At 38.8% G+C, this 26,315-nt stretch overlaps 4 protein-coding genes and 1 long non-coding RNA gene across 5 annotated transcripts; 2 read left to right on the top strand and 3 right to left on the bottom strand.

Annotated features, from left to right (window-relative positions):
- Positions 1 to 5,794: 5,794 nt before the first annotated feature.
- Positions 5,795 to 9,999, top strand: LOC149046939 (uncharacterized). Its single transcript, XM_089204196.1, has 7 exons — positions 5,795 to 6,041; positions 6,550 to 6,610; positions 6,880 to 7,143; positions 7,561 to 7,716; positions 8,114 to 9,055; positions 9,536 to 9,652; positions 9,937 to 9,999. The coding sequence occupies exons 1-7, from the start codon at positions 5,889 to 5,891 to the stop codon at positions 9,987 to 9,989; spliced, it is 1,746 nt and encodes a 581-aa protein (XP_089060322.1). The 5' UTR covers positions 5,795 to 5,888; the 3' UTR covers positions 9,990 to 9,999.
- A 1,345-nt stretch (positions 10,000 to 11,344) lies between these two features.
- On the bottom strand, positions 11,345 to 20,900 carry LOC149046940 (uncharacterized). The gene is made up of 3 exons (XR_016185584.1): positions 20,743 to 20,900; positions 19,167 to 19,241; positions 11,345 to 11,546 (listed from the first exon to the last, which is right to left on the bottom strand). It is a non-coding gene; the product is annotated as an uncharacterized LOC149046940 (long non-coding RNA).
- On the bottom strand, positions 14,739 to 15,378 carry LOC149046941 (uncharacterized). The gene has a single exon (XM_089202916.1). The coding sequence runs from the start codon at positions 15,376 to 15,378 to the stop codon at positions 14,743 to 14,745; it is 636 nt and encodes a 211-aa protein (XP_089059042.1). The 3' UTR covers positions 14,739 to 14,742.
- LOC149046942 (uncharacterized) lies at positions 15,508 to 17,265 on the bottom strand. The gene has a single exon (XM_089202422.1). It carries the CDS (start codon positions 17,263 to 17,265, stop codon positions 15,550 to 15,552), a length of 1,716 nt encoding a protein of 571 aa, XP_089058548.1. The 3' UTR covers positions 15,508 to 15,549.
- A 922-nt stretch (positions 20,901 to 21,822) lies between the features above and the next one.
- LOC149046943 (uncharacterized) lies at positions 21,823 to 26,206 on the top strand. The gene is made up of 7 exons (XM_089202387.1): positions 21,823 to 22,076; positions 22,741 to 22,801; positions 23,066 to 23,329; positions 23,790 to 23,945; positions 24,325 to 25,224; positions 25,506 to 25,561; positions 25,999 to 26,206. Exons 1-6 carry the CDS (start codon positions 21,924 to 21,926, stop codon positions 25,556 to 25,558), a joined length of 1,587 nt encoding a protein of 528 aa, XP_089058513.1. The 5' UTR covers positions 21,823 to 21,923; the 3' UTR covers positions 25,559 to 25,561; positions 25,999 to 26,206.
- The last annotated feature ends 109 nt before the right edge of the window (positions 26,207 to 26,315 follow it).

Here is a 26,315-nt window from a genome sequence, read left to right on the forward strand (position 1 = left end):
AAGCCTTCAGTAAAACAGGAGAATAAACAAACAAAAATTCAGTTGGTCACGGAATTCATAATTCCACTCACCGCACAATAACAACGATAACTAAGCGCCCAATCACTATTTGTCGTCGAGGGGGAAAGGGGAGAAAGGAGTGTGGGGTGGGTGGGTGGGGGGGAGTCACATGGTTTTCGGGGGGGGGAACGGAGGGTGGATAGAAAATTGACTGCCAATTGACTGCCAATGGGGGAGGGAGTTTAATAAGAATATCACAGAGCCTTAAAGAGACTTAAGTAAATTTTAGTGTAACACAAGAAAAAAAAATGATTTTCCCTCCCCCAGCAATAAATGATGACACTTGGAGGTATTACTCTTGACTTTAAAAGGAAGCCTTAGAAAACCATTTTCATATAATCTTACTTTCAAGCTACCTGCTTTTATTGAGGCGCCTGGCTAAATACAAAAGAAGATCAACCATCTTTTATGCATATGTCAATGGTGGCAACTGTATTAGTGCGTTGGTTGTCACATAGTAGAAGCTATCCCATAAGAGTTTATATGACCTAGTATACTTGATGATTATTATGTTATTATATGGACTCACTGCAATCAAGCGTTGCCAACGTAAACAAAAAGGCCAACAAGGAAGAAGCAAACAACTTAAGGAGTGTGGGGTGGGTCTAGAACTAAATTGCAACAAGAAGATTTCCTGAAGCACAGAAAAAGGCAAGAGATAACGTCATCATTGGTTTTAGGTTTCATCTTATTGGTTAAGAGAATGATAGAAGTACTCTAAACCAGATGAAAAGTCAAAAAATGCAAAGCAATTAAGGAAATATTTTTATTGTTAAATATCAAAACGGGAGGCACTCTTAACCACACTCACCAACTACTAATTGAGTTTTGCTTAAAAAGTATGCAAGTCAGTCCATCAGTCAGTAAGTGGGTCGGTCAGTTGATTAGTCAGTCAGGTGGTCAGTCAGTCAGTTAGTTAGACAGTCAAGTAATCAGTCCATCAGTCAGTCAGCTAGATGGTCGGGTAATCAGTCAGTCAGTTGGTTAGACAATCAGGTGTTCAGTCAGACCGTTAGACAGTCAAGTAATCAGTCAGTCATTCAGTAAGACAGTTGGATAATCAGTCCATCAGTCAAGCAGGCAGGCAGGCAGGCAATCAGTCAGTCAGTCAGTTGCCCAACCAGTCACTCAGTCCACCCATAAATAACTCAGTCAGTCTGTCTGTCAGTCTATATATTCCTCACTCAGTCAGCCAGTATGTCAATTATTGAACCAGAGGGTCAATCATTCTGCAGGTAAGTGATCTGCTCAGTTGGAGACAGCACTTAATGAGGATGATGTCTATTTTAACAAGGTAATGCTCCTATTTCTAAAAAACTGAAATATTCACAATAAATCAGAAACACGCTCAAACACCATTCACTGTCTTCTCTGCCTGTGAAAATGGGCATGTGTTTTGCAATGGCTTGTTCTACCATTCCAAAATAATCATTGTGAATGCCCCCTTTTATTGTAACCACCTGAAAATAAATATATTGTTTTGTAGGAGAAAGTTTCAAGGTTTGGCAGAAAAAGTTACAAGGTTGCTTCACACAAAGTGGTACCTGGAAAGTACTCCTAGCTATGACACTTCTCTGCAGGCAGCACTACCAAAATTTTAATTTTCAATTAAAATATTCTTGCTCCCAAATCTGCTGATTCTTTAAGTGCAGTGATTTATTGAGTATATAATTGTAGTGGTTATTATAGGTACTAATCCATCTCTTTAAATCCCATCACAGGACTGGACTCAAGACTTTTTTAAAGATCCTGATTGTAGAGAGTAGATTACCTGTCTGATTTACTCTAATAAGGTAACAACAAATAAGCATGTTTTGACAAATTTCAATAAAATTTAGGCCAAAATGATATCTGATGCCAAAACTAGAAAGTTGCTCTTTACTGATGGTAATTCTTGTGAGGCATTAAACTTGACCACCTGATCAAGTTGTTATATTTGTTTGTAATTGCTCTTACACTAATACAGGACTACTAATGATAAGCATACAAACTTTCCAGAACTTTTGACCTTCATTATAGATCAAAACATTGATTCCCTTATCCCATACTCTTGAGAAATCTCTGTGTTAATTATTTAAATTTAAATGCCATAATTATTGTAAGAAGTACATCACAATCTAAGAAATTTAAACAGTAGCGATCACAAACAATAACTAACTCTGAATTGTGGAATACATGTTGTGTTTAACTGTACTGATATTCCAGGGCCCAGTTGTATAAAGGGCAGATAATGCTATCCAACGGATATATCGCTATCCAGCAGATAAGTGATAGCAAAACATGTAATGCTTAAAGCCAAGCTCAGCTTATAGATGGGCATTGATACAGCATTTCCATTTGTTAACAGCAATGCACCAACACAAGACAGCCTAACATTTCCTAAAGCTTTTCTACCAGAGAATCCTTTTCACTTATATTGCCTCTAATGAATCCTTGTAACAGATCCTTTATTTGTAAAATAAAACATGATGCTTACTTGCACTAAGAAAAACCCATTTGTGAGGGAAACAGTGGTCTGGTGGTCTGGTGGTCTGGTGGTCAGGTGCCCTAGACTCAAGGTCCACTCTACTCCCACAGTACCTCCAGAATGAATGAAATTGGTACAGGATATTGTCAAGGAAAACTTTGATGAAGTGCTAAGGCAGCCTCAGCATTCTGCCTGCCCTTTTTAACCAACTAATAATCTCAGGCCACCTTATGAACATACATTTTCTGCACAAATGGTTGTTCATACTGCTATAGTTTCACCTCTGATATTGTTAGAAAACCTTTCTTTTCGCACAACTTTAACCCATAAGACCCCAAGATCTGATTGTTAATCCTCTCCTTTAGTTGCTACACATTTCCTTGAAAATTAGTTATGATGACTTGGTGCTAAATCAAGATAGCAGCTTCCACCTGATAAGTTCAAATATTCTTATTACCTGTTTGCTGCATAATGTATGGATATTACTGGGAGAAGTTTCATGTTAATCACTTCTGGGAGTTAAAGGGTTAAACCTTAGCCCAATAAGTACTCTTACTCAGTCAAGTCTCACTTGAAAATATTCCACAACTGAGAATGCCAGTTGCTGTCTATAATTAAATGGAAGTCTTCCTTCTGTGAAGGCATGTCTCATCACTATCTGAAAAAAGAAATACAGACCTTGAAAAAACTTCACTACCTAGCTTAAAAATAATTATTTTTTTAACTATTTGTATCCTTATTCTTTCTATTAATTTAGGTCTAAAAATCTCTGATACAAAGAAAATAACCTGATCAAGTTAATGAAAACTTTTTCTTTGAGTTAAAGAAAATATTAGTGAGATATAACACATGAAAACAGTCTTGTATCCAAATGTCAACATGTACTATTTTCTTTAATAGTTACTGAAGATATTTTAGCATGAGAAATCAAAATGTAACAATCATGAAAAAAAAGAATTAAATGCAAGGATTGAATGCACATCAACTCAGCTCAAGGAAATTATACTAGTTCTCACATCAACTTCTTTTCTTCAATCCAAAAAGGTAAAAAATTAATCTTGGTTAAGTTGTTGCCTTCATATGTATTGTCACAGTACAGTGGTAAATTCACTCTGTACACAAATGCTATATTGTTTTTGAAACTGGAAATTCTAGGATGTCATAGTTGTCAGTATCCATTCATTTCAGGAGATAGAAGGTACCTCTTATAATAATACAGCCATGGTATTGATATCTAGTGACTTAATATAGTTAAATAGACCTTCCTCCAATATGGCAGCTGAAAATTGAAACCAATAAATAGAAACTAGACCAAAAAAAACTGTCACCAGGGCCATAATAAACACATTTTGCCTGTTGTGAAAAGAGAATTTTTCTATGGTGACATTGACATATGTTACACCTCAAGTGAAACAATTATTAGTAAATATAAATAATGTCAGGCTTTCTTTCCTTCAGTAAATATATGTCATTGATCAAGAGTGAGCTCACGATGGCTGGATATTGATTTTATTCGTTTTTGCATTTTTTGGCCCAGGATGAAGATGGGGTTTATAAAAATGGTAAAAAAGAACAAGAGGCCTATCTTAAGCCCACTCAGGTAGCCAATCAGAATGCAGGATTCCCTTCATGTTGCCACTAGGCACAGTCAGGGATATAATAACAAGAGTAATTAACCTGAAATAAAATTTGCATCATATACTGAATATATTTGGTCTATATCAGCATTTACCTTGCTGCTGTACAGAGTGTTTTTGGGTGATAAACTTAAATTCTTTTTGTCATTTGAAGAAGGATGTAGTCAAACTGATACGGATAAAATATATTCTTGTTGCTTATGGAAGTTAATCTTTAAGGTTCAGTTGATAGATAGTTGATGGCATAAAGACTGGGTTCGACAATAAAGTCAGATCTGCTGATTAGTATCAATCTAACTTTGCTAATCACCAGAAAACTAGAATTTATAGTTGACTGAACATTCTACTACGTGCACTATACATAATACCCTTGGAGACTCTACTTGTAACGAACAAACACAAGCCGTGAAAATTATTTTCCTCAATCAAACATGGATAAAAACACCTTCTCTTAGAACACTTACACCTAAAGTTCGAGTTGCAATACCTTAGGACAAGCTAAATCGTTTGGTAAAAGGTGAATAAAGAGTCAAATAATGGGTTTAACGTTAAATTTGATTTACATTGTAGATGAGGTTGAGTTTGAACCGCAAATTTTTTCAATTAAATTACCTCCAGTATTTGACGATGTTGAGGTACGTGCCGTATGTAGGCCATCCTGACGGCGTGTAAGTGAGTAAAACAGCTCAGCCCATGTTCACCACGATTGTACACACAAACTAAATCACAGTTAGCTGGGAATCGCTAGAATTGTATTTAGACAAACAAACAAATCTAAGTGAAAGATGACAGAACAAGCTACTCTCGCAAAGATCTGCGGGTAAAACAGTGCACCTAACCTACCACCCCATAGTAAAAATATTTTGAACGAGTGACCAGTCAATAACGTTTGCTGGTTGGCATTTGTTTCCCATCGCTTTTGTAAGGTCGAATCAAAATTGGAAGATTGAAGGGAAGAATAGTGTCGCGGAAAAAAATTGAGGAAAAAGAGGAAAGAAATAACTAGGAAACGAGACGACGGAAAGTGGGAAGTGGGAAACAGAAAACGTGAAAGGGAAGACTGCTTGGAACATGGAAGACTAGAAACAGAGGAGGAACAGAGAAACGTAAACACAGGGCAACAGACGAACAAAGGAACAGGAGAACAGAGGAGGGACGGGAGGACATGAGAAATAAGAATGGGAAAATTGTGGACCTAAAATACAAATCGAAAGAAGACAGCCCAGTCATTTACAGGAGAACTTGATAATTCTTCTCCTCGTCTAAAAATTTTGGCAAAGATACTTGAAAATGAAGTTAATCACGGTCAATAAATGCACACACCCCACAAAGGTTATCAGTTACAATCTTGGCCAAGGGAAGCAATGAAAGGTTATTAGAACCGATGTATGATTTTTAGAATCTATGAACTGTATTTAAGTTAACCCCTCTTAAACATCGCCGAAAGCAAATAATAAACTGTAACTTTTTTCATTTCCAATTTCTTACTGTTAAAGCGCTCTAATTTCTAACTCTGGTTTTTGACGCTTCGACAAAATTCTAGTGCCCAGGTTTCATGCTTCATCTCTGCTGTGATGTCAGGGAGTGACAGCACAAATACGTTGCTATGCAACTTGTCATGAGCGAATCGAAACTTTGATTTTGCATCAAGAGCTCAGTTCTCACTGAAGCAAACCGAAAGAGAACATATATTTTTGTGTTTTTCTAAAGATATCAATTCCAAAATGAACAAAAACGTCGCAGAGGACATAGAGTCCGTGAAGGAGTCCTGTTTTGCGAGAAAATATGATGAAGAAGCCAATGTCACTAATCGTTCCACCGAGAGTTTTCATGAGCCTTTGGGGGCCTCACACGGAGTGCGGATCATGGCTAATGAGGTGGGCGTTTCCCGAACTTTAGGCCTCTCTTCGGTTTTGGTAAAAATCATACATTTACCACAACTAAGTTAGAATTTGCGATCGGGACGAGCATGAAGGAAAAAGTTAGATTTTTTTCGCGGACGCGCTAGTAGACCTCATTCAATATGTAAGAGTGTAAAAGGCCGTAGTGCACCCAGTTTGAATGAAAATCGGTTCCTTCAAATGCAAAACAGTTGGTTCCCTCCAAAAAAACATCGGTTATTAGCCCGTTCAACATTGAGGAAAAACATTTAAAGAAATTGCATTTTTTTTGGCATTAAAGGTGTTTAGGTAACTGACTTTGAAAACATTTCTTCATGAAGAGATTGAAAAGTGCGCGCAGCTAAAGTTCTCAGATTATGACGCCACTCTTCGACATTCCAATATCATTTCGCTGTTCGTTGATTATGTTTAGAGTTGTCAATTTTCCTGGTCACTTCTAATTTCTTTAATTCAAAAACGCTATTTTTAACATATTTTCTCCCAGTTTGCGAGAGAAAAGGAACAACTAGCGAGGAAGATCATCCACCTCGAAACAGAACTTAACGGTTAGTTTGAAGTAATGACGCATGTGGGATAAGAGAAGTGCACGTGCACAGGGAAACCATTTAAGACCCATTTAACTGAGGGGTGCTGAGGAACAACCGTAGGCTCTTGACGATAAATATTCCTCCAAACCCCTGCTTCCCATTCCGTCCAAAAGAGTTCCGTTTTTGTTATGTTCTCCCGATTTGCCTTATTATTCAAAACTTCAATTTGATCTATCTTTTACTCCAAGTATTTAAAATATGCACTTTTATTTCTTGTACTTTAACAGCTAAAGAGAAAGATATCACCTTTCTTAAAGAAGCTCTCTTTGGCAAACATAAGGAGAATTCTGATTTTAAGGAAAAATTTTCCCAACTACAACAAAGCTGGCAGAGAAGTCAGTTGGATTTTGCCAAGCAAATGGCGGCAATGGATGAAAAGCTACAGGAGGCAAGGAAGACTATCGACGAGCTCAAGGGTGGAGCAAATTTTAGTGTCATGAGGAATACAACAAAGTTAGAGGAATCCCGAAGCGGGCTACAATTATTTAAAGGTGAGTATATTACTTGAAATGGCATTTCTAAGGCCAAAGTTAGTCTCCAAGCATCGCAGGGAAACACTGATGGGAAGAGGACGAGGGGTCTGCATTGTCGATCACTGTACGAAACAATCGTTTCACAATTCACAAAAAAATTTTAAAAAACTCAGAACAAATAATACACCTATAGGTAAAAATCGCGGCTCTTGCCATTGGCATTCACCTAGTCACGTACTCAGACCTTTCATTAAAGTTACAATTAAACGGTAGGATCTGGGACGAGATTAGAAGTCCTGAAAAGTATGTGCCATATTTGAGTAAAGTCACAAAAATTTCATATCCCTTCCTCAGGACAAGAAGAGCCTCAAAACTTGAGAATCGTTAATAACACATTGTTCCATGAACAGTTATTCAAAATTTTCTCTTAATCAGGTAAAGCTTACTTTGACCTTCAACCATCATGGTTTGACAGTCTATCTAACACCGGTGGATGTCTCGAAATTGAAAACTTTCCAGTAACAGCAAGAGATCTGGAGGCCATGAAGAATTTCAAATCAAATTCAAAGCCCTCCACTGAAGCAGCCCAAGGTATGAAGAAGGAAACTTGTATAACACAATTTCGCAAATTCAACAGCCCATCTTTTATTGTGCTGAAGTTGGGTGCTATGATGACTCTCTATGACGTGCAACCAAAAATAAGTAAGCAGTTCGAATTATCGAGGTACCGAGCCGCTGTGGGAACTTGGCCGAGTACTCGCTTCATCAAATTCAGAAACGAACTCACTGATCTCATAATTAAAATATAAAATGAGACTTTAGGAAGAATACGCCAGCAGTACTCAACTCCTAACAAGAGACTAGAGTCTCTTATTGCCATCGAATACATAGGAAAAAATATGGGGTGGTCCAAGTTCATATTTCGCTTTGCTAGTTTGAAAAATGACCCAACTAAAACTTACTCTTGCACTTCTTTTTTTCACTAAAGACTGTCCTGAATTGAAATGTCAACCACCACTCGCCCCCGATGGCAGTTTTTTCAGAGCTGAAATAAAGAAAAATGCTTCATCACCCCAAAGAGGAGATGAATTCAACCAGATAAACGTTTCCTTCGGTCAGAGGGTCAACCCACTCTCTAGGAAGGCAAAACGTTTGGATCGACCAGCACAAAGTCCTCTGAATAATTTCGAGAGAACTGAAGTCAATAAGTGTACCCCGCCAATCCAACCGAGACATCTTGGATCTAACATCACCATTCGGTCCTCTGGCGCACGGATTAAACCATTTTCCAACGAAGCCGAGGTGCTGGATCGACCAACACTCAATTGCCTAGCCGCTGATATCGCCAGAACTAAAGTTGAGAATAACACTCCACCCGCTCAACTCAGTGGGATTCCATCCAACAATATCACTGATTCTTATGGTAACAAGGTGAATCCCTTTTCCAGGAGAGCTATCGGCGTCACAAAAACATCACACATCCCTGCGGCCACTTTGTTTCCAGCTCAAACTGTCAGAAACAGTGCGATAATTTCCTCAAACGATGCTGTGTTCGGGAATACAGTATTCAATATTACCACTCAGTGCTTAGGCGAACAGATTAACCCGTGGTCCATGAAAGCTAAGACTCAAGAGCGACCAATACTTGATTGTCCTGCCACTAATATAAGAGGAGCTAAAAATGAGAATAACACTCCGCCAGTCCATCTCAAAGGTGTTCCATCCAACAATATCACAGATTCCTCTGGTAACAAAGTGAATCCCTTTTCCAAGAGAGCTAAAGGCATTACAACATCACCACATATCCCTACACCCAACTTTGCTGAAGTTGAAACTCTGAGAAACAGTCCGGCAATTATCTCAAATGATGCTGCATTCAAGAACACCGGCACATCCAGTGAGATCAACCCGTCTTCAGAGAAAGCCAAAGGTATGATCAGTTGAACATAATATGACAAATGTATCATACTTTCACTAACAAGCTAGCTTCCCCCGCCAAGAGGAGGACTTTCGCGATCAAGGGTACGGTTTACTCATTCTGACAAATTGAACGTGAAAACATTCAATTTTCGTCAGGAGAGCTGAAACGTTCAGAGATTTCTTTTATGCATTAAGTCAATTTGCTGTTAAGGTCACAGATGTAAGTTAGCAGAATGTAGCTACCTTAAGAATACTATAAGGAAAACTACGCTCCACGCTTACTGTTTTCTCGCATCTGGGCTTCGTCTAGTCGATCATTCTCGTTAGATCAGTTCAGTTGTGAAGCACGGGCTCGTTTTCGAAAAGTGACTTGCACTCGACCCTTAACTTACGACGCTCCTTTAGTGAATGGTATCTAAATGAACAGAAATTTATCAGCGAAAACCTTCGTAGTAAGTTAAGGTTTGTTAAACTGTCTTCGATTGTCTAGGGAGTCCCTTTTTACAGCATCGCCCATTACCGTCAATGAGTATCATTCCAATTGGATCTCAGGTTTCCGTTTACACTCAGACTTATCACTTTAATAGCCAATCTACTCAACAAACCGGTAAGTTGCTCAAACCATATACATACCGAAAGTGCCCTGTTAAAATCCAGTGGTTTCTACAGCTAACAAAAGGATTTGTCTCAGCCAATATAAACAGCGGGTTGGTTTATTCAAAAAGGGAGCTTATTAGCAGGATTCTAAGGGGTGTGGTAAGGGCAGGAATCCCTCATTCGGCAAGGATGTATGTGGTCTTATTTCAACCTAAATTCAGTTTATCTAATTCTCTCTCCTTTCTGGTAAGCAGGCCATTATTCGCCAAGTCTCAATTGTGCATTATTTTTCAGGACAAGGATTCTTGAGCAGAACTTTCAACAAATGGTTTGGATCATACTATTAAAATGTAACGAGTAAGTAATGCATTTTCTGAGAAAAGTAGCCTGCAATGCAGGCGTCTTAACAGGGCGAGTTAACATTGAGAATCTCGCAATTGTTTAGACAATCGGCCATATTTGATTTGGAGATAGCGGTGGCGGTAGGAGGAAGGGGTGAGGAAAGGTCCCCCACCCCTCTCTTTAATTTTGACGGTCGCACACCCCCTTGGTACAAATCTCTCTCTCTCTCTCCCCCAGCCTTCCGCTGCCATTAAATCAAAGGCAGTAGCCATAATTTTCGCTTTGGAAGTACTGAGCACTCGCCAAATTTACACCAACTCTGCAGGCTATGAGAAAAGCCGTCAAAATTTTAACAATAGCATAAGCTTTTTACTCTACCTTTGGTGCTTTACTCTACCTTGAGATTGTACACTGAAACTGGTTCTCTTTATATTCTACAGATTTTAAATGCAGTCAAGTTCAATTCTCTCTTGATCTGATTGAAGCTAAAGAAAGGATGTCTGCTGGGTTAAATTTGAAAACGGTTGTAATTATTTAATCAACTATGTCTGAACGCGAGAAATTGAACTCAAGATGAACCTTTTCTAAGCATGTTTGTAAATATATTAAAAATCATTTGCGCATGACATAAACGCGCGCAGCTGCTTAATATTTTTTCCGGGGGGAGGAGGGAATTTGCACCAATTTTGCCGAAATTATTTGTGACAGTTATTTGTACATACGATTACATAATAGTTGAAAATTTAAAATAAAATACACATTTGATCATTTCCACTTTATTTATCTGTATTCGTTAGCATAGAGAGTATGAATATGTTCGGTTTGTTTGGCTTATTTTAAGCCAAACCTTAATGATACATTTGACACTTAATTAGAATCACTTACGAACCACAGTCGATTAGGCGAGAAGAAACAAAGTCACGAGGTTTTGATAACTGCTCTCACATGCTGCTCAATGGAAGTAGTTAAATGAAATATATCTCTTGTTTGTAATTGACGAACACTCTGCGTCAAACTCTATGCAGAATAACGTGATCTTGGACATCTTGTTACGAATGTCAGGATGGAGGGTGTAGAAGCTTGAGAAACTAAGGACAAGAGGTCTTTTTTTCCGACCGCTTCTCAAGCAAACGAGCACACTGAGTAAAAGACTGTACTGGAGACAGTGACACAGCCCCTCATGCATTTTACTCCAAGAACTTTTTAAATCATTGTAAAACATTAGCTCTTCTTCGCCAAAAAACAGTGACTGCAGAAGATCAAAGGGGCATCAGACAAAACAGACGGTGAATTGAGGAAAAACATAGAGGGGCAACAGACAACTGAGGGAGGTTCAAGAAAATTGAGCTGAAAACATTGCCTCTGTAATAGCGAGTATTTTATTCTAACTAAACAATTATGCACATGTTTAATCAATTACATTAGATTCGCTTCGTCTCTAATTTTTCCACGCAATTTTTTCAGGGACTTATTCGCTACTCCAAGAGTCACCTGCCACACATCAGGCGCCATTTTCTTCACCCTTGTTTGGCGGTTTTCTGAGTCAGCTGTGTTCACGAAGCCTTGAGTAAAACAGGAGAATAAATAAAACAAAGCTTTAGTTGGTCACTGAATTCTTAACTCCACTCACCGCACAATGACAAAGATAACTTAGGATCCAATCACTATTTGTCATCGAGGGGGGGAGGGAGTGTGAAGTGGGTGGGTGGGGAGGTTACATGGTTTTCAGGGGGAATGGAGTGTTGATCAGTCATTGCCAACAGAGTATAAAGGTGGGAAGATAGAAAATTAACTGCCAATGAGGGAAGGGGGGTTTAATAAGAATATCACAGAGCCCTACAGGGAATTAGGTAAATTATAATGTGACACAAGAAAAAAAGCCGATTCCCCCTCCCCTGGCGATAAATGCTGACCCTTGGAGGTATCACTCTTGATTTCAAAAGGTAGCCTTAGAAAACCATTTTCATATAATCTTACTTTCAAGCTACCTCCTTTTATTGAGGTGCCTGGCTAAATACAAAAGAAGATCAACTACAGTAAATACTCCGTCTTTTATATATACGGTCAATAGTAGCAACTGTACTAGTGCGTTGGCTATCCTATAAGAATTTCTTTCGCCTAGTATACCTGATGATTATTCTGTTATTATATGGACTCATTAAAATCGAGCGTTGCCAACGTAAACAAAAAGGCCAACAAGGAAGAAGAAATATTTCAAGGAGCCAATGAGAACTAAATTGCGACAGGAAAATTCACTGAAGTGCAGAAAAGGCGATGGATAAAACCACAATTGGTTTAGATTTCATCTTATTGGTTAAGAGAATGACAGAAGTACTCTAAACCAGACACAAAGTCAAAAAATGCAAAGCAATCCAAAAAGTATTTTTGTTAATTGTCAAATATCAAAACGGGAGGCAGACTCTTAACCTTACTCGGCAAATAATAATTGAGTTTTGCCTAAAAAGTATGCAAGTCGGTTGGTCAGTCAATAGGTGGGTCAGTCGGTTGGTCAGTTAGTCAGGTGGTCAGTCAGCCAGTCAGTTAGACAGTCAAGTAATCAGTCAGTCAGTTAGACAGGCAGGTAATCAGTCAGTTGTTCAGTTAGACAGTCTGATGATTAGTCAATCAGTCAAGCAGACAGGCAGGCAGGCGGTCAGTAAGTCAGTCAGTCAGTTGCCCAGCCAGTCAGTCAGTCAGACGCCCAATAAGTCACTCAGTCCACCTGTAAATCACTCAGTCAGTCTTTCTGTCTGCCAATCTATTCATCAGTCAGTCAGCTAGTATTTCAATAATTGAACCAGAGAGTCAATCATTCTGCAGGTAAGTGATCTGGTCAGTTAGGCACAGCACTTATTGAGGTTGATATCTATTTTAACAAAGTAATACTCCTATTTCTAAAAAACTGAAACATTCACAATAAATCAGAAACATACTCAAAACACCATTCACTTTCAGTTCTGCTTGTGCTTTGCAATGGCTTGCTCTACCATTCCAAAATAATAATTGTGAATGCCCCCTTCTATTGTAACCACCTGACAATAAAAATATTGTTTGGCTGGAAATAGTATCAAGGTTTAGCAGAAAAAGTTTCAAGGCTGCTTCACACAAAGTGGTACCTGGAAGAGTACTCATAGCTGTCACACTTCTTTGCAGGCAGCACTTACAAAATTTTAATTTTCAATTAGAATATTCTTGCTCCCAAATCTGCTGATTCTTTAAGTGGAGGGATTTATTGAGTAAATAATTGTAGTGGTTATCATAGTTACTCCTACATCTCTTTTAATCCCAGCATGGGACTGGACTCAAGACTCTTTTAGTCAGGTAGTCAGTCAGTCAGTCAGTTAGACAGTCAAGTAATCATTCAGTCAGTTAGACAGTCAGGTAATCAGTCAGTTGTTCAGTTAGACAGTCTTGTGGAAAGTAGTAGTTGTGGTAGCAGCAAATAAGTATGTTTTGACAAATTTCAACAAAATTTAGGCCAAAATGCTACCTGATTTTAACAACTCAGATAGAAACAAATAACAATTTAGATGGAGTCATATACACAATATATATACCTACTCCCACTCATAGGACAATAATATTCTTTTGAATAACTAATAGCTTTCAAACTTTTATAGAGCTTTATACCATTCTGCTCATATATACAAGTATAAGCATTTTGAAAATTATTCAAGATTTGCATACCACCCTGCCTATTCAATATTCTCTATACCCTTCCTTTCACAACATTATAACTGTATGTATCAGAGAGTTTCCTTACATTGTATGACATTTGTTTTACGTTATTTTCTTAATTATTTTGTTTAATTGCTATCAGAGACTCCTAATTTTGTAATTCATTACCTATAAGGAGCACAGTTGTCATGAATACTATGTTATTCATTGACCTATAGCAAATTGCAGGGTTATTTAAAAGGCCGGTTCATTTCCGTCCTATCACTGTTGTACTGTCTTCTTGTCAATTGTCCAACCATGTGTAAAAAAGTAATAAAATATAATAAGAAATAAAATTGAAATTAAAAAATCTTTTGTTCACACTCTTCAAACTATGTTTTTGGGTATAAAGAAGATTATGTGAAAAGAAAAAATGTTTTTATGGTCCTTGACATCCACTTAAAAATAATTGACCTTGACTGTGGGGATATTCACCCTGGGATATGCCCAATCAGCAGCGCTGAGTGACATGGTAAAAAAATCACAGGGTGCCATTCTGTTCTCCAAAATTCAATCAACACAGCAGAATACAGCCTCATGCTAAATTCTTTTTGCAGCCCAAAGCAGCCTATTACCATACTTAGAACTCACTTAAAGCCAAGATTGCACCATTGAAGGCTTTATTACTCCCTTTACCCTTTAACTCCCAAGATCTCAATAACAATTCTCCTTACTGTGTGCCATATAGTTCTTGAGATGTTAGTTTGGAGAATTTGGTCTTGGTCCAACTAATCACCCCTAATTGATCTTCAATTGTTTTTATTCTTATTACTAGTCTGCCTCATACTGTATTGATATTGTAAGGAGAAATTCTGTCTTGGAAATGCATGGGAGTTGATGGGGTTAACTCATGAAAGCAACATGCAATACTGCTTGGTCGCTTACCTCGTGTTATCCAATCGGCGATGTTTTTATCACTCTCGACCCAATACCAGTCTTGGGGATTGGTACCTTCCTGTATCTCTCCGATGCGAGTAGCGGCGAATGTATTGTAGCCGTAAGATTCCTTTTGGATCATCCCGTGCACTATTTGAGAATCGACTATGGATAGTGGATAGGGCCTTTATAAGTTTCGAGCTCTTGCTTGCTTAGTTTCCTAGCTACTCCTCGTTCTACCATGTCCTCAACTTGATTTTGATAAACTCTACTATATTCGGGATTTCGCAATAATCTTCGCTCGGTGCTTAAGAGTCTTCCAAAGGCAGCTCTTTTGTTATCTGGCAGGTCGTGTGGGTCGCGAATCCAGGGATATTCAGCGATCCAGCATTTTTCCTGTTCGTTAAATTCAAGGCCTTTCTCGATGAGATGGAGCTCCCTTTCTTCTTTCAGAGTGTAGTCGCTGGTTCCAGGAGCGCATTTTCCGCATTTGCAGCCTCCGCAGCGCGGCGTGCAGCTAACACCTAATCTCTCGATATTGTAGAAGTCGTCAATTTTGACTGCTTTTAGGTGGTTTGCACATGCGTCGAATGCTGATTTGTGGTTCTTCTCCCGAATGAAAGGGTGTGTCCCGCCTATACATCGTCCAAAACGATTCTTCAATAACATTAGGTGTTCGACATTTCTTTCTTTTACCGGGTGGACGCCTGCGTAATCATACCCAATGAGGACGTCAACGGCGCCTTTCGGCCGAGTCACGTCGCCCCTTTGTATCTTGAGAGCGTCAAGTGCCTTATCCATGTTAACACTTTGAATGTCGGTGGTAATTTTGTCTATTTCGCAAACTTCCACAAGCGTCGTTTCGCCCTTGAGGTCAATGAGCGGCAATTTGTATTTTCTGGAACTTATCTTCTCTTCCTTCCCTCCCACCTTCACGAGAGAGATTTCAAGTGGCGTTCCGCGCAGTCTTTCTTACCGTGCTTTGTCGCGGGTTATGAGGCTAATGGATGATGCGTTGTCCCACAAGACGTTTGCATGTCCTCTAGTAGTTTTTATTTGTTGCAACTGGAGGATGCAGGTCTCATTACCCCCATGGCTGCATGCACTGGATATTGCGGATGCGCTTGGAGTCTCTGTCTGATCTTCTTCATGTAATGTGGGATGATGTTTCTTCTTACATTCATTGACGCCGCAATCCTTTTTAGAGCGGCAATTGCGTGATCGGTGACCGGTTCTGAGGCAGGAAAAACACGCACCTTTTTCTTTCAATGTTGACAGTCTTTCGCTTACTGTTTTATCGAGGTATACTCTACAATCCTTAGTAAGATGATTCGAGTTTTCGTGAACGACGCACTTGCTGTAAGTTCTCTGGCTGCGGCTGTCGTGTCTTTCATCCGCTGTGGCGTAATGGACAACTGCCTTCGTTATGGCTGGGCCCTGCGCGCGAAGATCAGAATCGTCGTACTCGATAGCGCGTTTTTGCGTAAGTAAAAATTTGAGCAGGCTCGGAAACTTGTTGGTTTTGTCCACAGTGCTGTCGTCAGAACTTAATAGTTTAGCCCATTCTTTGCGTACGTCTGGCGGGAGCTTTCTCTCTATGATGCTTACTGAGCTCGTTGTGGTTATTTCTGCTTCCGAGCCAAGTCTCTTAAGGTCACGATATCCGTCTTCTATGATTCCTATCAGCTCCATGAATCGCTTGTTTTCGCCTTCGCGGATGGATCTTACGCGTCTTATCTCATTAATTATCACGTCCGCGACTTTCGCTGGGTCCCCGTATTTTTCGTCGAGTCGCTTCCACATCTCGTAAACGTCATCGTCGACGCTCTTTACGTGAGCTAAAGGTTCTTTTCCGAGACAGGAACGCAACGTGTAGGATAATGTATCTTCCGTAAGGTGCGGCATGACTTGTTTCTGGAAGTCTCTTTTGAAGGATGGATATTCTCTCAACTCTCCTTCAAATCGGGGCATTTTGATTTCCTCTAGTTGTAGATGATTGCTCTTTTCTCCTTTGATCTGCGGCTGCAGTTCGCGTTCATGTTCGCATACGAGGTGTGTTTCGAGTTTAGCGTTCATCTCGTTATACATCGCTTGAGAAGCTTGGAGCCATTTAATTTCATTGGCTGCAGATTCTCGCGTAGATAAATCGAGTAGCGCGCTATTCGCTAGTTTGCATTCCGCGAAAGCTTCGTCAATCTGTTTCTGAAGTTTCTTCGCCGTAGACGGCTCTACTTTGTCCGCGCTGAGTGTGTGCGAAGCGCTTTGACAAGCTGTTTCAAATATGGCTCGCGCTGTTTCTCGTCTGATCATTGCTTGATCAAAGAATCGTTCCATTTGCTCGCGTTCTTTGTTCGCCTTATCCCTTTGTTCCGTTTCTGCGCGCGCTCTCATTTGCACGTCCGCTATGTGGTTATTAAAGTTAATCTTAGCTTTTGTCGCTTCGGTGCACTCCTCCTGGACTTTGTTGATCCATATTTCGGCGGCTTCTAGCTCGGCGTCGTCTGATAAAAGCATCGCGTAGAGATCGTGCTTTGTTTCCAGGACGTTCCATGCTTCCAGGAATTGAGCGTAGTTGTTTTCCACGAGTTCGTGATTGCTGGCTGATGAGATGGACTTCAGGAGTTCGTTCCTTTTTCTGGTGAATCTTGATTTGGCGACGCGACGGACGTTCTTGGCTTCTTCTGCCATCGCGCTGATGAGCGGGTTTCGAATGTTTCCTCGACCGAAGCGTTAACGGTATAAAATAGCCACGTTTCAAAGGACTTTCTGTTGTTTATTGATGAGTCTTTCAAAACCTATGATTACAAACAGTTTATCAGGTTATATGAACAAAGTTCAAAGAAAACGAACCACAGATTTTACATACCCGATGGCCTCAGATGTCGACTTCGGGAGGAAGCTTGCCGTACTAAGGTTATTAACGGTGATTAACCTAATTAAGTAGCTATGACGTATCTAATTTTCGTCGCGGCCGAAACAAATACTATATGCCAAAACTAGAAAGTTGCTCTTTGCTGATTGTAATTTTGTGAGGTGTAAAATTTGACTACCCAATCATCTTGTTATATTTGTTTGTAATTGCTCTTACACTAATACAGGACTGCTATTGATAAAGACATACAAACTTTCTGGAACTTTTAACCTTCACCACAGATCATAACATTGATTCCCATATCCCATACTCTTAGGAATCTCTGAGTCATTTAGATTTAAATTATTCATAATTATCGTTAGAAGTAAATCGCTATAGTAGAAATTAAAACAGCTACTATCAAAAACAATAACTGATCCTGACTTGTGGAATTCATTTTGTGTTTAACTGTACTTATGTTCAGGGCCCAGTTGTAAAAAGGGTGGATAATGCTATCCAACGAATAAATTGCTATCCAGCGGATAAGTCATAGTAAAACGTATAGCATTATCTATCAGATAGAGTTTTATCAATTTGATAGTGATATCTGACTTTCCAACAAACAGGGCCAGTAGGATACGTAAATATTCACATTCTTGCTTATTTGCTGATTGTTTCAATAAACTTTTGAATGTATCTTGTGATTGTGTTTACTCATTCAATAACCAACACATGTTTTCTGAGAGGAACAAGCTGTAGAACCCATTTTCAGGTCTCTCAAGTTTAGGATCTTGGCTTAAAGCCAAGCTCAGCTTATAGATGGGTATTAATACATTAATTATTTTCATTTGTTAACAACAATGCATCAACTCAAGACAGCTTAACATTTCCTAAAGCCTTTCTACCAGATAACCCTTTTACTTATATTGCCTCTAACGAATCCTTGTAACAGATCCTTAATATGTAAAATAAAACATGATCCTTACTTGCACTAAAAAAACATTGGGGGAAACAGTGGTCTGGTGACTAGGTACCCTGGACTCAAGGCCCTCTCTACTCTTACAGTTCCTCTAGAATGAATAGAATTGGTATAGAAAAATGTCAAAGAAGGCTCTGGCAAAGTGCTAGGGCAGCATCAGCATCAGCATTCTGACTTATAAGTTAACTTAGCCCCTTTTAACCAACTTGTAATCTCAGGCCACCTTACAAACATACATTTCACCTCTGAAAATGTTAGGTAAATTTTATTTTCACACAACTTTACACCTTAGCCCTATAAATACTGTTATACTCAGTAAAGTATCACCTGAAAATATTTCATAACTGAGAATGCCAGTTGCTATACCCATCATTAAATGGTAACACGTTTTGCCTATTAAAAAAAAAAGAATTTTTCTATGGTGACATTGACATATGCTACACCTCAAGTGAAACATTGTTAAAAAAAATAAACTACATTGCGCTTTCTTTCCTTCAATAAATAAATGTGGTGTGAGGTCATGATGGCTGGATATTGATCATATTCTTTTTTGCATTTTTTGGCCTGGGACAAAGCTGAGCTCCATAAAAACAGAGAAAAAGAACAAAAGGCCCAATAGCCACTTGATTAGCCAATCAGAATGCAGGATTTGCTTCATGTTGCTCCCAGGCACAGTCATAGATATAATAACAAGAGTAATTACCCTGAAATAAAATTTGCAATATGCACTGAATATATTTGGCCTACATCAACATTTACCTTGCTGCTGTACAGAATGTTCTTGGGTAATAAACTTTAAATCCTGTTTGCCATTTGACGAAGGCTGTAGTCAACCTGGCATGGATAAAACATATTTTTGTTGCTTTTGTATTGTTTTGCAGCTGGAAATTCTGGGATTTCATAATTGTCAGTATCCATTCATCTCAGGAGATAGAAGATATCTCTTACACCAATACAGCCATGGTATTGATATCTAGAGGCAAATATATATTGTTAAATAGACCTTCCTCCAATATTGCATCTGAAAATTGAAACCAATAAATACAAACTAGACAAAAAACTGTTACCACAGCCATGATAAACACATTTTATATTTATTTTATGAAAGTGGTAAGTTCACTCTATACACAAATTTCATGTTGTTTTTGAAACTGGAAATTCTGGGATTTCATGAATTGTCAGTATCCATTCATTTCAGGAGATAGAAGGTACCTCATATAATAATACAGCCATGGTATGGATATCTTGTGACTTAAATATAGTAAAATAGACCTTCCTCTAAAATGGCAACTGAAAATTGAAACCAGTAAATACAAACTGGACAAAAAAACTGTTACCAGAGCCATAATAAACACATTTTGTCTATCAAAAAAAAGGAATGCTTGTATGGTGACAGTGACATATTGTACAACTCAAGTAAAACAATTGTTACTAAATATAAACAACAATGGGTTTTCATTCCTTTAAAATAAATATACATTATTGATCAAGCATGAGGTCACAATGGCTATAGATATTGATCATATTCTTTTTTTGCATTTTTTGGCACAGGATGAAGTTGGGGTCTGTAAAAGTAGGAAAATAGAACAAAAGGCCCATCTAGCCCACTCATGTAGCCAATCAGAATGCAGGATTTGCTTCATATTGCCCTGGGCACAGTCAGGGATATAAAAACAACAGTAATTACCCTGAAATAAAATTTGCAGCATGTACTTAATATATTTAGCCTACATCAATAATCAACTTGCTGCTGTACAAAATGTTCTTTGGTAATAAACTTTAAATTCTGTTTGCCATTTGAAGAAGAATGTAGTCAACTTTGTACGGATATTAATTGTTAATGGAAGTTAATCTTCAAGGTCCAGTTAATCGATAGTTTTCAGATGTTGATATGAAGACTGGATTCAACAATAATGTCAGAGTCGTAAAGATGACGTGCACGTGTGTAAAATGGAAGATGACTTCTATGTAAAATTAACAATTACAGAGGACATAAGCTTTAATTAATCTACGTTACATGATAACTGTATGATTTGTATCAATCTACCTTTGTTAATCACCAGAAAACTAGAATTCATACTGGAGTGAACATTACAATACATGCGCCAAACATAATACCCTTGAAGCAGTGAAAATATTTTCCTCAATCAAACGTGGATAAAAACGCCTTCTTTTAGAACACTTACACCTAAAGATCGAGTTGTGATATCTTAGGACAACCTAAATCGTATAGTAGAAGGTGAATATAGAGTCACAGAATGGGTTTAACGTTAAATTTGATTCACACTGTAGATGAGGTTGAGTTTGAACTGCAAATTTTTTTAAATTAAATTACCTTCAATATTTGACGATGTTGAGTCACACGCCGTATGCAGACCATCCTGACTTCGTGTAAGTGAGTAGAACAGCTCAGCCCATGTTTACCATGATTATACAACTAAACTCAAATACAACTATCTAGGACTCGGTAGAATTGTTGGTAGACAAAGAAACAAATCTCAGTGAAAGATGACAGAATAAGCTACTCTCGCAAAGATGCGCGGGTAAAACACTGCACCTAACCTTACCACCCCATAGAATTAAAAAAGTGCGTGACACACTAGGAAAAAATAATTTGCACGAGTTTTCACTCTGTTATGTTTGCTGGTTGGCATTTGTTTCCCATCGCTTTTGTGTGGGCGAATAGAAATTAGAAGGACAGAGGAATAGGATTGAAGGGAAGAATAGTGTCGCGGAAAAAAATGAGGAAAAAGAGGAAAGAAATAGCTAAGGAAAGAGGCAACGGAAAGCGGGAAATGGGAAACATAAAACGTGAAAGGGAAGACTACTCGGGAAATAAAAGGTGTGAAATAAAGGAGCACAGGCGAACAGAGAACCATAGAAACGTATAAACAGGAGAACAGACGAACAAAGAAAGAGAGGAACAGGTGAACAGAGGAGAGACTGGAGAACATGAGAAATGGGAATGGGGGAAGTGTGGAGCCAAATACACAACTCGGAAGAAGACAGTCCGGTCATTTACAAGACAACGTGAAGATCCTTCTTCTCGTCTAAAAATTTTGGCAAAGATGCTTCAAAATGGAGTTCATCACGTTCAATAAATGCACGCACCCCACAAAGGTTATCAGTTACAATCTTGGCCAGGGGAACCAATGAAAGGTTATTAGGAAACGATGTATCATTGTTAAAATCCATGAGCGGTATTTAAGAGAAGCTCCCTTAAAAGTCTCGGAAAGCAAATGATAAGCTGAAAACAATTTTAATTTTAAAACGTTTTATCACTGTAAAACCGTTTTAGTTTCTAAATATGGTTTTTGACGCTTCGACAAAATTCTAGCGCCCAGGCTTAACGCTTTAACTCTGGCGTGTTGTCAATAAGTGACGGCACAAACACGTTGCTATGCAACTTGTCATAAGCAAATCGAAACGTTGTTTTTGCGTGAAGAACTCGGTTCTTATTCAACCAAAGTGAAAGAGAATCTATTTTTGTGTTTTTCAAGAGAAATCAATTCCAAAATGAACAAAAACATCGCAGAGGACATAAAGTCTGTGAAGGAATCCTGTTCTGCGAGAAAATTTGATAAAGAAGCCAATGTCAGTAATCGTTCCACTGAGAATTATCATAAGCCTTTGGAGGCCTTACGCGGAGCACGGATCATGGCGGATGAGGTGGGCGTTTCACGTGCTTGAGGTCTCTTTTCGCTTTCGTTAAAGTCATACATTTAGCAAAACTAAGTTAGAATTTGTTATCGGAAAAAGCATGAAGAAAAAACTTCAGATTTTCTCGCGGACGCGTTAGAAGACCTCATATTATATGTAAGCTGAGAAAAGCGTCGAGGTGGGTTCAGTTTGAATAAAAATTTGGTTCCCTTCCAATTGAACTCAGATGAAAGTCTGCCCATTTTGGAGACGAATTCGGAATTTACAATTTGTTATTGGAAGGAGCATGAAGAAAAAAATCTCTGTGACTATTTTGCGAACTCCTCATTCAATACCTAAGCAATAAAAATAGATTGTAATTGGTTCAATTTAAATTGTAATTTGTTCGCTTCAAAATAAGCTCACTTTTAAGCCCGTTCAACGTTGCAGATAAACATTTCAAGAAATTGCAATTTTTTTTACATTAAAGGTGATCAGGCAACTGACTTTAAAAACATTGCATTATAAAGAGATTAAAAACTGCGCGCAGCTAAAGTTCTCAGATTATGACGCCACTCTTCGACATTCCAATATCATTCCGCTATACGTTGATTATGTTTAGTTTTCTCTGTTTTCTTGTTAACTTCTAATTTCTTTAATTAAAAAAGGCTATTTTTAACATATTATCTTCCAGTCTGCGAGAGAAAAGGAACAACTAACGAGGAAGATCATCCACCTTGAAACAGAACTTAACGGTTAGTTTGAAGTAACGACTCATGTGGGATAAGAGAAGTGCACGCGGACAGGGAAACCATTTATAACCCATTTAACTAAGGGGTGCCACAGAAAACCGTAGGGGACAATAAATATTCCCCCAAACCCCTGCTTCTCATTCCGTCCGAAACAGTTCCGTTTTTGTTGTGTTCTCCTGGTTTACCTCATCATTCAAAACTTGCCTTTAACCTGTCTTTTACTACAAGTATTCATAATATGCACTTTTATTTCTTGTACTTCAACAGCTAAAGAGAAGGAGATCACTTTTCTTAGGGAAGCTTTCTTTGGGAAAGATAAAGAGATTTCTGATCTCAAAGAAAAAATGTCCCAGCTACAACAAAGCTGGCAAAGAAATCAGTTCGATTTTGCCAAGCGAACAGTGGCAACGGAGAAAAAGTTTCATGAGGCAAGGAAGACTATGGACGAGCTCAAGGGTGGAGCAAATTTAAATGTCATGAGGAATACACCAAAGTTAGAGGAATCCCAAAGCGGGCTACAATTTTTTAATGGTGAGTATGTTGCTTGAAATAGCGTTTCCGTGGCCATATATATTTAGTCTCCAAGCGTCGCAGGAAAACATTGATAGAAAGACGACGAGGGTCTGCATTATCGATCACTGTACAAAACAATCGTTTCACAATTCAGAGAAGATAAAAAGACAAAACACTCAGAAGAAATAATACACCATATAGCTAAAAGTTGCGGCTCATGCCATTAGCGAAGTCACCCAGTCTCGTACCCAGACCTTTCGCGGCCAAGCTTACATTTAAGTTACAGTTAAACGGTAGGATCTGGGCCGATCTTAGATATCACCATTTACGGACCTGAAAAAAAGTGTGTACCACATTTGAGTCAGTAAAGTCACAAAAATGTCATTTCCCATCCTCAAGACAAAAAGACGCACTTAACCCCAAAACTTAAGACTCGTTGATATGATAACGCATTCATTCAAAACTTTCTCTTTATTAGGTAAAGCTTACTTTGACTCTCAACCATCATGGTTTGACACTCTATCTAACACCGGTGGATGTCTCGAAATTCAAAACTTTCCAGTAACAGCAGGAGATCTTGAGGCTATGAAGAATGTTAAATCAAATTCAAAACCCTCCACTGAAGCAGCCCAAGGTATGAAGAAGGAAACTTGTATAACACAGTTTCGCGACTTCAATAGCCCATCTTTTATTGTGCTGAAGTTGAGTGGTATGACGTGTAACCAAAAACAAGTAAGCACTTCGAATTAACAAGGTACCGAATCGCTGTGGGAACTTGGCCGAGTACTCCCTTCATCAAATTCAAAGAGGAACTCACTGATCTCATAGTTAAAATATAACGAAATAAGATTTTAGGAAGAATAAGCCATCATTACTCTATTGCTTGCAAGAGACTATAATCTCTTGTTGCCACTGAATACATGGGAAAAATATGGGGTGGTCCGAGTTCATATTGCCAGTCTGAAAATGACCCAAATAAAGCTTGCTCTTTCATTTTTTTCTTTTAACCAAAGCTTGTCCCGAGTTGAAATGTCAACCACCACTCGCCCCCGAAATAATGGAAAACGCTCCACCATCCCAAAGAGGAGATGAATTCAATGAGATTAACGGTTCCTTTGGTCAGAGGGTCAACCCGTTTTCTAGGAAGGCAAAACGCTTGGACCGACAAGCACAAAGCCCTGTGAATATGTTTGAGACAGCTGAAGTCGACAAGTGTACCCCGCCAATCCAACACCAGGATCTTGTATCTAATATTACCATTCATTCCCCTGGCGCACGGATTAAACCATTTTCCAATAAACCCGAGGCGCTGTATCCACCAACGCTTAATTGCCCAGCCGCTAACATCGAGGGAACTGAAGCTGAGAATTACACTCCATCACCTGAACTCAGTGGGGTTCAATCCAACAATATCACTGATTCTTATGGTAAGAAGGTAAATCCCTTTTCCAAGAGAGCTATCGGGGTTACAAAACCATCGGACATCCTTACGGCCAGATTGTTTCCAGCTCAAACTGTCACAAACAGTGCGACAATTTCCTCAAACGATGCTGGGTTCAAGAATACATTATTTAATATTACCACTCAGTACTCAGGCGAACAGATTGATTCTTTGTCCACGAAAGCTGAGGCACAAGAGCGACCAACACTTAACTGTCCTGCCGCCGACATCGGAGGAGCTGAATATGCGAATAACACTCCACCAGTCCATCTGAATGGTGTTTCATCCAACATTATCACAGATAACAAGGTGAATCCCTTTTCCAAGAGAGCTACAGGCGTTACAAGACCTCCGCATACCCCTACCCTAAACTTTGCTGAAGTTGAAATGATGATCGTTCCGAGTGGATCTCAGGCCGTTCCCGTTTACCCTCAGACTTGTTACTTTAATAGCCAATCTGCTCACCAAACTGGTAAGTTGCTCAAACCAAATACATACCGAAGTGCCTAGTTATAAGCCAGCGGTTTCTACAGCTACAAAAAGGATTTCTCCCAGCCAATATAAACAGGGAGTTGATTTATTCAAAAAGGGTTTATTTGCAGGATAGTAAGGGGTGTGGTAAGGGCTGGACCTCCTCATTCGGCGAGGGTGCATGTGGCCTTATTTCAACCTAAATTTAGTTAATCTAATTCTCTCTCCTTTCTGGTAAGCAGACAATTATTCCCCATGTCTCAATTGTGCATTATATTTCAGGACAAGGATTCTTGAGCAAAACTTTCGACAAATGGTTTGGATCATACTATTAAAAGGTAATAAAGTAAGTAATGCATTTTCTGAGAAAAGTAGCCTGCGGTGCAAGCGTTTTAATAGGGCGAATTAACGTTAAGAATCTTGCTATTGTCTATTTAACCGGCAATGTTTGATTTCGAAGTTAGAGGCGGCGGTAAAGGAAGGGGGCAGGGAAAGGCCCCCACCCCTCTCCTTAATTTTGACCGTCACACACCCCCTTGGTACAAATTTCTCTCTCTCCCCAGCCTTCTGCTGCCATTAAACTCAAAAGTGGAGGCCATAATTTTTGCTAAAGAAATACTGAGCACTTGCCAAAATTACGCCTGCTCTGCAGGCTATGAGGAAAGCCGTCAAAATTTTCTTATTGTAACAAATGCATAAGCCTTTTACTCTACCTTTGTAGCTTTACTCTACCCTGAGATTGTACGTTGACACTGGTTCTCTTTATATTCTACAGATTTCTAATGCAATCAAGTTCAATTCTCTCTTTATCTGATTGAAGCTAAAGAAAGGCTGTCTGCTGGGTTAAATTTGTTTTAAAATTTTATCGTTTGAAAACATTTGTAATTATTTAATAAACTATGTTTCAACGCGAGATATTGAACTCAAGATGATCCTTTTCTAAACATGTTTGTAAATATGTTAATAAACATGACATATACGCAGTGGATTATTCTTTTTTCGAGGGGGAAGGGGCAATTGTATATACGATTACGATAATAGTTGAAAATTTAACATAAAATACACTTTTGATCATTTCTACTTTACTTAGCG

This window comes from Pocillopora damicornis, chromosome 4 (genome assembly GCF_964200805.1).
Source record: "Pocillopora damicornis chromosome 4, jaPocDami1.2, whole genome shotgun sequence".
In the NCBI taxonomy this organism is placed as follows: Eukaryota; Metazoa; Cnidaria; class Anthozoa; order Scleractinia; family Pocilloporidae; genus Pocillopora; species Pocillopora damicornis.